We start from the raw sequence: 12,240 nt of genomic DNA, 5'->3' as shown, positions 1-12,240 counted from the left end.
GTTTGAGCCAATATCCAATTAGTTTTTCTTACAGACTTATTGCATTATGAACAAACATCTCTTTCTTTGGTCATGTGTATTTGTGTTCCAGAAGCTTGAAACCTTAGTGGTGTTGCTAGATTTTGTTCTTAGTTGTCTCCTGGCAACCCTTCCAACTCACTTCTATTCACTTCTGTTTACTTGTATGCACAACAAATGTCATTTGGAGGCACTTTAGAAGACTGTCAGCTCAATTCAGTCACAAATACATTCCAATTAATACTAGTATCAAACAGTGCTGTAATGAGAACATTAATGTGCAGGAATTGTTCAACTTTATAGAAAATATTTGTTTATTTATACTACTTAAAATCTTTTAAAGAGAAGCCAAAAAATCGGACATCTAAAACTAACAGGAAAGAAAACCCACACATGCAGACCACTGCAACTCAGAGGGACTGCTGCACAGTTGCCACCGGGCCCTCTGACCAGTGACCATCAGATAAGATGTCCTGACCAAAGAGACGACGACAGAGATTAAGAAAAACAAGGTTCAAATGAGAAACATGAGATCTTGGTCACAAGATCAACTCCTACCACCATCACCACTATTGCCCCATGATTACCAGATTATCAGACTGGTCCCATAAAGACATTCAACTAACATAAACAAAACAGCTCATGACATTTTAAAGAGAACGCTTAGCTACTGACAAGAACTCCCAACCTGCTGGGGTGTGGATACAGGAAACCGCCTTGGTTGGATGAACACACCCCTGGCTTCAGGATGCTCTCTTAAAGACAGAAGCACTCTGGTTACACTGTGGTTCAAACTGTGACTCCAACTGTATAACACATCTTTATCAGATCTGGAACATGTAACCCCCAGTCCCTAACTGTCTTTAAGAAGCAACCACTCTCTCCTTTCATTGGAGCAGCTCCCTACTTAACTTTCTTCACCGCAAGTAACCAGCACTAGTCACTGAGCCAACCATCAGCAGAACTAAGAAATGGACCATCCTCACTCTTCACCTGTTTCCTTTTATCTCTTTCAACACAGGTGAGTTCAATCACCTTGACATCTACGTTACATTTTGATAGATGGCAGTACATGCGCTTTAAGTTGGTTTGCCAATCACCAATAGAACTCAAAAGAAAAAGAGTTCATTCAATACTCATCAACCAACAGGCTTTTCTTTTTATCACGGTAAATTAAGCTCAGTTTATTATTTTAATTAGTTTTAAGTTTTCTACCTAAGAAAACCCAACAGATTGAATGGAATCATTGACTTGCAGCATTCACTCCTCCTGGATGACAACATAGCAACAGTAGACTATCACTTGTGTTGTCATTAACTTTACAGCAATAGTAATCCACTGGCTGCTATTTCATCTGTGGATTAGACATGTAATTTGAACTCTTGGATTGCTCGAACCAAGACATCTTGGACCAATTCAGCTGTGGTTTCATAAAGCTAACTGGTCAAAGTCGTACCCAAGAGTTAGAGCTGTTTCACTCGGTGGGATTGTACTGTGCCCTTCTTCCCACAGGCCTTCTGTAACTCAATGTCTGCCCAGCAGGTTGGGAGTACCAGGGGGTCTGGATACAGGAAACCCACTTAGTTGGATGGACACACCCTGGTTTCAGGATCCTCTCTTAAAGACAGAAGCACTCCATGGTACACTGTGACTCCAACTGTATAACAGTCTCTCCCTTCTTGGTTCTGGGTCGCGGGTTTCAGTAGTCCGCTGAGGTCTGGGGGCTGATGCTACTGTGTTCTACTGCAGACCTACCTCCATCCCAGGGTTTTAGCCATCCTGTGGGGATCCCAACTGTTTGTCTGCCAGGAGCTGAGGCCGAGTTTACACTCACACAAACACACAATATAAGTGGCTAAAGATCAAACAAATACAACTTTCATTAATGCTGTCTGGATGTAAAGGAGCAGTATTGTGTTTTCCAAGCACACTTTGGCATTTTATAGAATAGTCAAGTACTTATGTTAACTTATTATAAAAATGTCATATCTTCCAAATTTGACTAAAATAAATTTGAAATGATAATTTAACTCCTTGGAATTGGGCCTCTGTCTCTGAAAACTCCTCCTCTTTCTGAAACTGAACCAGGTATTAGTACCTTTGGCAGTGTGTTCAGGTGCCAATCCTGCTGGAAAACTTTCTCAAAGCTGCAGTCCTTCCTGTGATGCAATAGACATAATAATGTCTATATTATAGTCTTATAATATAGACATTACATAATATTAAGATGCTAAAAATGTTTAATTGGTGTTAATATTCTAATTTTCCGAAAAGCTTAACATGTTACATCATGTCTTATAAATCTATTTGATGAATTTATATTTCTAAATGTAAATGACAATATTGCACTTTTCCACAATATTGAAATTTGAGCTGTACCTGTAATCAGCCATGATAACTGAAACAGTGAATCAGTAATGACATTTTTCATATCACTGTAAGCTTTAGAATTAATACCAACATTTTTCAGAAGCAGGCCTGATCTGGATGGTGCTAATGGATGTACTAAGAGGTGGCAGGAGAAGATTAGCAGTGTCAGACTTGCTAACTTTGATGTTACAAAAAAGAAACAAAGAAAAAAACTTTTTTTTTTACACAACCTTTCTTTATGTGAACACGTCAATGATGCAATCATAATTGTGTAATTTATAAATTTCTTTCATGTTCAAAGTGCAAAAAGACTAATGTGAAAGTAGGATATCTAAAAAGAGAAAACATTTCTGAACACATGAAATTAGGAAAAAAAATTAAAAACAGGCTTCACATTCATCCAAGACTAAACAGAACTCCCAGACCCAGTCAGTCAGTCAGTCAGTCAGTCAGTCAGTCAGTCAGTCAGTCAGTCAGTCAGTCAGTCAGTCAGTCAGTCAGTCAGTCAGTCAGTCAGTCAGTCAGTCAGTCAGTCAGTCAGTCAGTCAGTCAGTCAGTCAGTCAGTCAGTCAGGTTGTGTTTATTGAACAGGAGAAAGTGGAATCTGGGCCTGGATCTAGGTGGGTGTGTCCAGCTGTGGTCTGCAGAGTTAGCATCAGGAGACAAAGAGACAGAAATTCAAGCTAAAAGTGAAAACATGAGAGCAGCTCAGTCCTCCAGCTCAGCTGCTTCACTCGTTCTCAAACTTGCTGTATGGGTGGTCCGAGTCCCCCATCAGGCCTGCACAGAGACAGCAGAACAACATCAGAGGTCAAGTCAGGTCAACTTCTGATAGATGCTCCTACCTCATCTCTGAGGAAGGCTTCATCAGTGTACACGCATGGAATGAAGTTTTACTGGACACAGCTCTGCTGAACTACAGCCGTATTTATACCATTATTACAATATTTAACTGTTTTATCAGGTTAAATTATTTCTGCTAGAACTGATCCATAGGATCTCAGACATTTTAGGTTTAATATGGAACAGCAGTCATCAAAAAAATATTTTTTTAAGCGGACCAATATTCAAGAGATTTTTCTCTGGAATGCAACTCCAAATTATTTACAAAAAAAAATAAAAATCCTGACTTTATGGATATATTTTAGGGAACATATCTAGAACATTTGAAAGAAAATGGAGCTGCTACTTGACATGCGGATGTCAAGTAGCAGCTCCAGTTAGCAGATTTGGTGTTTGAACTATTAGAAGGCGGTTTTAAGAGTTTTTAGAGAGGGTCTCAAATATTTGTGGATCTCATCTATGGTATGAATTAGTGAAGTGACAGAAGCAGCAGCATGGGACTGGTACGACTTCAAAGAGGAGCCTCCTGAAACATCACTGCAGCTTTAGGATAATTTTGTTCATATGACTACAAAAGAGTTGCCGCTGTAATGTCAGTGAATACACATATCAGATTGTAAACCGCTTGGGAAAAATTGCCAAACACCTGAAACCTTCATAATTTTCCAATACTTTGTCAAAAAAAAAAAAAAAAAGTAAATAAAACACATTAAAGCTTCTGACCAAATGTGACTTGACTGTTCACTGGGCTAATGCTACAAAAGCTGAGCCACTTTATACACACATAGTGGTACAAACCACTGATCCTGCATCAGCCTGATAATCCCTGTAATAATCTGTACAAACTAAGGTTGAACTGTTAGGACACAGGAAGTGTCCTCCTCTCCAGAATGACTTCTAGTGATGATGGCAGGAGGCCAAAGAGCCTGTACATCAGTCACTCTCCCGTCTTAGTGCACACACAGACACCCAGCTCTCACTACGTTTTTATACCCATCTAAAATGCAGTTATCCATCTATTTAAACAGATCAATATATTGATCTGATGTATATAATACATGAGTTCTCACCTTTTAATTGTATTTAAGTTATACAGAGCCTTTTCTAATGAACTCACACTCAGATGTCATTTCCTACTGTGCGTAATCACCACAGATTCTATATGATCACAAATACATGCACATGTTTAGAGAGGCCCAAAGAGACCACTGATCACTAGTCCAAGGAGCTGGAGGACTGTCCCGTCCCAGCTGCCAGGGAGAGCCATTGTTATCATCTGATATATTTCAAAATTCCTCGTTGCTTTGGATCACACCATAGATTCACAACAAACTCATTACAGATACAGCAGCTTCAGGAATCTCAGATTCTAATCCAACATTTTGGAGGGGGCAGAATAAAGGCAAATATCAATGATACTGAGCAAATGTACTCAGTAAACTGGAAACTTTTGAATTTGAGTAAAGCTAGAACAAAAGTCTAAAAAATGTTATCTCCACATTTTCTGGCAATTAAATAGAAAAGATTTTGGTAATTTGAACTAAGCTAAAACAATTAATGTTTGGTCTGATTTAATTCCAGACGTCATTATGAAAAATCGGGTTTGTGTCTCTATATTCAGTGTATGTAAAGGTTTGGTTTCATTTACGGCTACCATGAAAATGACAGAGCTCTCTGTTCTTTGTTAGTGGGGAAATGTGTGACATTAAAACATGAATACTCACCATACTTTCTCCGGATCTCATCGTGTTTTGACTGCCTCTCCACCTTACTGTAGAAGACAACCAGAGAAAACAAAAAGGTCATCGTGATTGTCAGGCCAGACTCAACCAATCACATCTGACTAAAATCTAAACCAGTCTCTAGGCCATCTGTTTGTACTGACTGGGCCAAAGCCTGGAGGAACAAACTGCTGTCACATCTGCACACTCAGGAAAGGTTTGAAATAATGTTTTCTAGAAACTTGATGCATTGACAGGGAGACAGACCAACTTGTACAGAAGTGAGCCCTCGTACTTCTTAACATGGCTTCCTTCTACAAGCTGGAAGTGAAAGCAGAGGTAGAGGGAAGAACAGAATAAAAGTCTGATCCAGACCTCTGCTGCAGCTTGTGTAACTGAGAAGTTCCTTCCTTATGCTAAAGTCTGAGCATCTTACGGGTTTGCAGTCTTAAGATGGTCAATGGTTAACAGTTAACACAAATTCTCAAGAAAAATGGGTCAAAACAGCCCTGATTGTTGGAAGTATTTTCTATAAAATGAAGTTTATAAAAGTGAATTCTGTTTGGGATTCCTTTAAATTCAGTTCAGAAATATTTTGTTTTTATCCCAAAAGGAAACTAAATGCTCCAATCAAGAGCGGTTCAATTCTAGAGAGTGCAATTTGCCTATAAATTGGTTAAAGAAAGTCAAACCTGCCTGACATGTGCACCAGTCAGTTTTTAGTCCTGAACTTACCATTCTCTCCTTCAAAGGTCTGCTTTTAGTTTGTTTCTAAAGTAATCTGACCCCAACTGAAGCAAGTTCCTCTGAGGTCATTAATGTTTTTCTAACAGCTGTTGTGGTTTTAGAAAAGAGATAGAAGAAAACTGAAGAACAACAAGAACAATCTCAAGCTTCCTCAATTTCTTCAGTCAGAGGTTTCTTCGGTACAACTGTAATGCAGACTGCTACAGGAGAGTCTTCCTGGCCGCAGTCAGGAGCATCTGGGACTCTAGATGCTGAGTTACAATAATAGTTAATTTCCCTCTGGGATTAATAAAGTTTTTCTGAAGTGAAGTGAACTTAAACTTCAAACAGGAAAGGGAGAAGACTGGAACTGGACCAGTCACACATCTGAGGTGGTCTGGTGTTCCACCCATGACTAGACTTTAGTTTTAGACTATTTTTTATTACAAAAACTGAAGGTTCTACCACTTGTTTGCTTTGAAGTAAAACTGACAAAAGGAAGTAAAAGTGAGTTGATCAGCAGCATCAGAGCTCTGTCTGGAAGTGGCTGCAGCATGAGGGAGACCAGGAAGCAGCAGAGGTCCAGGTTCCTCCAGAGCATGACCTCCATCTCCACAGGTCATTCAGAGATGTGATCAGCTTATTACAACGCTGTCTAAAGCCCAGGACCTGATCCACAACAGAGAGGTTGGTCTCCCAGGGCAACAAAACTCTGTTTAATAATTAGTCGCTGTGGGCACGTCTACTAAAACTTGGGTTGTTAAGTATGATAGATTTTTGCTCTTGTTCTTGAAGTCCAGAGTAGAACTAAATTCTGTTCCTCAGAGTGTTTGCTCTAACAGAGGACGGCCCTGGACAGGAAGTAGTCCTCTGGTTCTGAGCACATGACCAGCAGCAGCTGCTGACACTAAACAATCCAAGTGGAAGAACACTGAAATCCTCTGGGGCTGGTCAGAGCCAGACACCAGCTGCTGACTCCTGAACATAGAATAGAGAACATGGAAGAGGCGGTTCTACAGGATGCTCCTGGGTCAGAACACGACTAAAGCTCCACATTGTTTTTAAAGCTTAAATATGAAAAAAAAACAAGTGTGGTGCGGCTCCCGGTTTTACCTGGAGTTGGTTGAAATAATATTGTGCAGACAAACACACTTCACTATCTTACTTTAGTAAAGTAAGGCAGCAGTGGTAACCCACATAATACTTCAACAATTAGTCTTTGTGTTTGAAGATATTCTTGGGAATTCAAATCTTATTCCATAAACAAAATTATTTAATCTTTTAATGTGTTTTATGGGGTTTTTGTGTTTCTCCCATGAAAAAATATATCCTTTAATTTTTAGAATTCTCAGTTTTCTACCCTTAAATATTATGTTTAAAGAAGAACATGTTGAAAGGAGGGGGAAAAAATGAAGGAAGGAAAGAAGGAAGAGGGGGAGGGACCACACTAAGCTTTCTGTAAGTTCTGAACTGAGACATTATTAAAGTTTCTGATAAAAAGCACTGATCTGACCAAAGCTTCAGTTCTGACAGGACCAGGACAGCTGTCACATGAAGCCTGTTCTGATGTGCTTTGCATGTTTCTATAGAGGCCTGGAGGGAAGTTTTTACCGTTCCTCAGCGCGCTGTCTGATCTCCTCTCTCCTCCTGGCAAATCTCTCCTCATCTCTGTCAGGCCTTCACATAAAAGAAACATGAGAATCACTGCACATCACAGCTCAACAAATAACAAAAAGCCTTCAGTTTTCTGGAGCTATTTGGGTAGCTTCACTCGCTTTATTCTAATGCGAAACAACAAGGAGGTTCCAAGTTTTGTTATACACCATTACTGATGCTGAACACATTGAAATATAAAAAGTGAAGCAGAAGTGAAGTGAGATAGTGGAGTTCCAGGAAGGTTTGATTCCTACTAACAGTTCTGTCAGTGACTGACAGGCCGGCAGACGGCTGACTGACTGATGGGATGGTTTTATTTTCACTGCAACACAATAACTGAGCACCACACACACACACACACCCACACCTACACCCCCCCACACACACAAACTTAAAAGCCAAATTCAGTTCAGTTCCTGAAGATTCATGAATGCTGCCTTGTGATACTGAATGTAGGAGCTTCTTTGTTGCCATGAAACGAAAATAATTAATTACTGTATGATCATACTTCTTTTTCCGTAATTAAAGCAACAAGAAAGTAGCAAACAATCCAGCAGCATCCGCAAAAAAAAAACATAAACGTTTAACACAGGAGCAGAGAAGAAGAAGAAAATAGTTGCATTTGGGGCAAAGTGTTGCCCCAAATACTGCATCAATGTGCTGGAGTTTGTAAATGTCAATCAGAAACCTCAAAACCCAACCACACAGATATTCATCTTTATGAAATGATCAACATTTAAATACCTACATGATGCTATTATAAGATCTTTAGCTTGTTTTGGTATGATGTCTTCACTATACTACTATATCAAAACATACTGGCTTAACATGATCATCTCTTTCTGTTGGAATAATTGTACAGATAATGTCTGCTTGGGTTAGTTTATTGAGAATAAACTTTTATTATTTATTATATCTCCAGCTAAAATCTCAAACTTGTTTTCACCTGCTAAAAAAACAAGAAACAACGTCACAAGTTGGTCTTGTTGGAATGACCAGTCTGCTTGTTTTGAGGCTTTAATCTGAACTTGTTGTGATGTTACAGAATGATGCAGTCATGTGACCTCACCTTGAGCGTCGTCTTTTGCAGCAGCAGCAACAGCAGCAGCAGACGCTGATGCCGATCAGGATGGTTCCGGCCACCACTGCCAGGGCGATGATCAGCGCTTCAAAGTTCACTGAGACACACACACAAATAAGCATAGCATCAAACATTTTCCTGTTCAAAAGATCCTTAAGGTTCAGTAAGAAACATCCCGCAGGACACTCAACACATTTGGCTGCAGCTCCACCTGCTGGTTTATCCATAATACTGCAGGTTTTTCATAGTACAGTGAAACTCTAAGTTTCAGTTTCCAGTGAAACACAGAGTTCAGAAGGGCCTCTAATCAGGTGGAGACTAAAATTACCCCATATTGTCCCCAGATCCCACAGCCTAACCAGTGGCTGAACACAAGACTACAGGAATCACAAAGTCAATGTTAGATTGAAACAATTTGTGTCATTGTGGAGTATCATGGCTCACATTAAGTCCTAAAAGTGAGTCAGAAATAAACAAGTTTAAATATGAAACAATTTTGAAGTGTATAATAAAACCTATGCTAATATAACCATTAGAGAAACAAGTAGTCATAAAATAATGAACAACTCTTACAGAGTCTAAAGTTAATTTCACAAAATATCAGTTGCTGACGATAAAAAAAAAAAAACAACTAAAGTTTTACGAATAACAAATGGAGCGTTTATCTATTTTGTAGGTTTTTTCATGAAACAATTACATTAGATTTTCACAACAGGATGACAGTAAATTTATTTAGATCTATTTTTCTTGCTAATAATTTGGTAACTCTGTCCAAAGATCAACATCCCATATAAGAAAATGTAGACATCTTTTTGAAAAAGTTTTATGTTTTTCTTTATACTAACATAAAAATAGGAAAAAGATGGGTGCACTTTAAGAATGACAACAAATTTTCTGTCATATACATTAATAAAAAATTAGGAGATGTTGTATTTTTCAAAAGCTCAGGTAATATTTGTGTCTTACTTAAATAGACTGAGAGAAAAAATGTCTCTGTGTTTGAAAGGTTCTTAACATTTAACTCATGAAGTTTCTCTCTTCAGTTCAGTAAACATGGGGAATCCCCGATCTGCACCCAGTTCCAACTTACAATTATGAAGCTGCTGGGTTGGACTTTTAAAAATAAATAAAGAGGAAGCATGTAGACTGCAGTTAGGGAAAGATATAGAGCCAACAGATATGTCAGAGACAGTGAAACAATTCACAGTTAGAGGAAACGAAAGTTTTGACTGAAACATGTCACTCAATTGTTGAGGCCCGGAAATAAAAACATAGAAGGAAATTTGCCTGTTTTGAACAGGCATGTCTATTTAAAAAGCATTTAAGGTTCCATATGTCAGGGTGGGTTTTGTTTGGTTATATGTTTAAATCACGGCAATAAGTAATTCCACCTTAAATTCAATCAAACTATAAGAGTGACGTCCTCTTCCCAAAGAAGGCAGTCTTCAGTTTCTCTGAAAGTCAAAAGTAAACAGAGAGAGCAACAAGACCAACTCACACCAGCACACCCCCCACCGGGCCTGAGACAGCGGGCACAGCGATGCTGGGGGCAACAGCCAGGTCACAGGGTAATCTGTGCAGTTGTTGGTGGCAAAACACCAGAGACACTGTGGAGACAACATGAAAACATCAGACCCAGAAGTTTCATTTATTACAGTTCACTCACTGTCTGCCGGGTCATGATAAAACAATAAGGACTTGTTAACCAGCGAGAGGTTATTCTGGGTTAGTATGGTTTGATCAAGAGTTCTTTATTAATGTCATTGGAGTCAAATATCCCCTCAAAAATAAAAAAATAAAAATAAAGGAACATAAATTACATTTAAGTAAATATTAATCTCTCTATTCCATCAAATATAGAGGAAATAATCTTCTATGTTATCTTCTATAACATAGAAGATAACTTTTTTAAGAGAAAAAGTCAGATACAGCAAATGGCCAAGTGGGACATGACACACCATGGTAGTGCAAACAAATGTACTGACGAAAGCTCTTCATAAGGAAATGTCACTATGACAACATGCTCATCATTTGACTAAGTAAAGACTAAGACATAAACAGAAAACTACATGTTTTATTGAAATATTGTAAGAAAAAAACAGCATCATTATTAGTGGTGAGAACCCACACTTTCAATAAATCCAGAAAACATATTTCCTAAATATTTCATGCGAACAGATCCATTAAAGATAATATATTATTTTAAGAGAAAGATCAAAGGACAGTAAAACCATAATTTACAAAGTGGAAAAAATATGAGGGCAAAGGTCTGGATTTATCACCCACCTTAGCATGAGGAACGCAGCTGTCACAGTTCTTGTTGATGGAACATGCTGAATGAAAGGAGATTAAAAATAAACTTGATGAGAAAACTGTCATTTGCAACAAATATTCAGTGTGGATGCTCAAAACTGAAGGGATAATCTGAAATGTGCTGAAGAAAAAATTAATTCAGGTTAAATCAATTTTAAAAAAGCAATCAAATCAAAATAGTAAATTGCAATTGTACTAAAACTTGTTAACACAGTGTTAATCTAAACAGAAGAAATAATTCGAACTGCAGTACAGAAGAACATTTATGACAAAGACTTTGACACAGTTGGTTCCATAAGGACAGGAGCTGATTTTATTGTTCCAGTGTCAGAAAGGAAAATACCAAGGTTAATCATTATGATTCCTTTATCTTAATAAGCTGCGTTGATATTTTTCGTGACCTTTAAAGCTTCATAAGTGGGAGGGATGTAATAAATTCATAAACACAGTTATTGGCAAACCCCACAATGTCGGACAGAAGACTGATTTCGCAACATCTGGAGGCAGCACTATTAGTAAGAATGCCTCAGAAAAACCCAGTATTTCACCAAAAATGACTTTCAAAAAGAAATACTAAAATGTTAAACTTGTTAGATACAACCCAGAGTGAAGAGTGTGAAGTAACCCTTCAAAGAGCACAAGGGCACTGAATCACCTGAAAGTTTCTGGAGGAAAAACACCAAGTAATGAAGCTAAAACTCCAAATGAAGTTTTAGACCAAAAAAAGAAAGTTTTTTTCAGGTCAGAAACAGACTACCAATGTGCACACATACACGCCTTTCAGTAGTGGCGTTGCTTCTAAATCCAGCTAAATATCTAGTTAATTTCCTCTGAAACGTCACCAAACTGAAGTTAAGCTTTCATAAACATGCAATAAAAATTTAGCACGTAAAAGCTAACTTCAGAAAGAAAATGACGGAACTTACGGGGTGGTGGCGGCGCAGTTGTTTGGCATTTACCCTGGCTAACAAAGCTAACAAGCAGCAGCCCAACAACAGACAACACGAAAAAGGTCATAGTAACTCTGCCCGGTAGTAACATGGACATAATGAACGGAAAAAAACAGACGACTGGACACGGGAGTCGTGTTTAAAAGAGTAGACTATCCGCTGGTTGACAGTGAACGACTGCTCCTCGTCTCTGCTATTTCTGTTTACTTGGACGACGTCACTTCCTGAATTGACGACACTGAAGTTAGCTTCGGCAAGCCTTGCCATAAACCTTTCTCACACCAGTGTTGTTTGTAACCTTCTTCACTAGTAAATATATTATTTTAACATTGACGAACATTTAGTTCTAAACTAGAATAACTGCTTTAAACGTCATGCTTGATCAAGTTAGATTACATTCATAAGCATTAACTGTGCACTGGAGCCAAAATACTAAAGCCAAAATAAAGTGAAATCATTATTTGACCAGAAGGTGGCAGTGTTTACGCATCTACTATTAATCTGACAGCAGGGAGTTTTTTTTTTATTTTATGTTCAGGTATGTAAAGACTTTGCACATTTT

The 12,240-nt window shown here is 38.3% G+C and overlaps 1 protein-coding gene across 1 annotated transcript; it reads right to left on the bottom strand.

Annotated features, from left to right (window-relative positions):
* Positions 1–2,594: 2,594 nt before the first annotated feature.
* Positions 2,595–11,903, bottom strand: LOC129367748 (pituitary tumor-transforming gene 1 protein-interacting protein). The gene is made up of 7 exons (XM_055042395.1): positions 11,655–11,903; positions 10,702–10,748; positions 9,914–10,022; positions 8,404–8,512; positions 7,290–7,355; positions 4,956–5,002; positions 2,595–3,168 (listed from the first exon to the last, which is right to left on the bottom strand). Exons 1-7 carry the CDS (start codon positions 11,773–11,775, stop codon positions 3,119–3,121), a joined length of 549 nt encoding a protein of 182 aa, XP_054898370.1. The 5' UTR covers positions 11,776–11,903; the 3' UTR covers positions 2,595–3,118.
* Positions 11,904–12,240: the final 337 nt, after the last annotated feature.

Source organism: Poeciliopsis prolifica, unplaced genomic scaffold (assembly GCF_027474105.1).
Source record: "Poeciliopsis prolifica strain line A6 unplaced genomic scaffold, Auburn_PproV2 SCAFFOLD017, whole genome shotgun sequence".
In the NCBI taxonomy this organism is placed as follows: Eukaryota; Metazoa; Chordata; class Actinopteri; order Cyprinodontiformes; family Poeciliidae; genus Poeciliopsis; species Poeciliopsis prolifica.
Note: the sequence above shows the minus strand (reverse complement) of the source record. Positions and strands in the feature narration are given on the sequence as shown.

Bases quoted from the DNA above. Each gene is read 5' to 3' on its own strand.
- LOC129367748 (XM_055042395.1), bottom strand. From the start codon at position 11,775: ATGTCCATGTTACTACCGGGCAGAGTTACTATGACCTTTTTCGTGTTG. The intron at 10,023-10,701 runs GTGGGTGATAAA...TTGTCTCCACAG, and splicing joins GCTGCGTTCCTCATGCTAAG to TGTCTCTGGTGTTTTGCCAC. The intron at 8,513-9,913 runs GTGAGTTGGTCT...TGTGTGTCTCAG, and splicing joins CCGGTGGGGGGTGTGCTGGT to TGAACTTTGAAGCGCTGATC.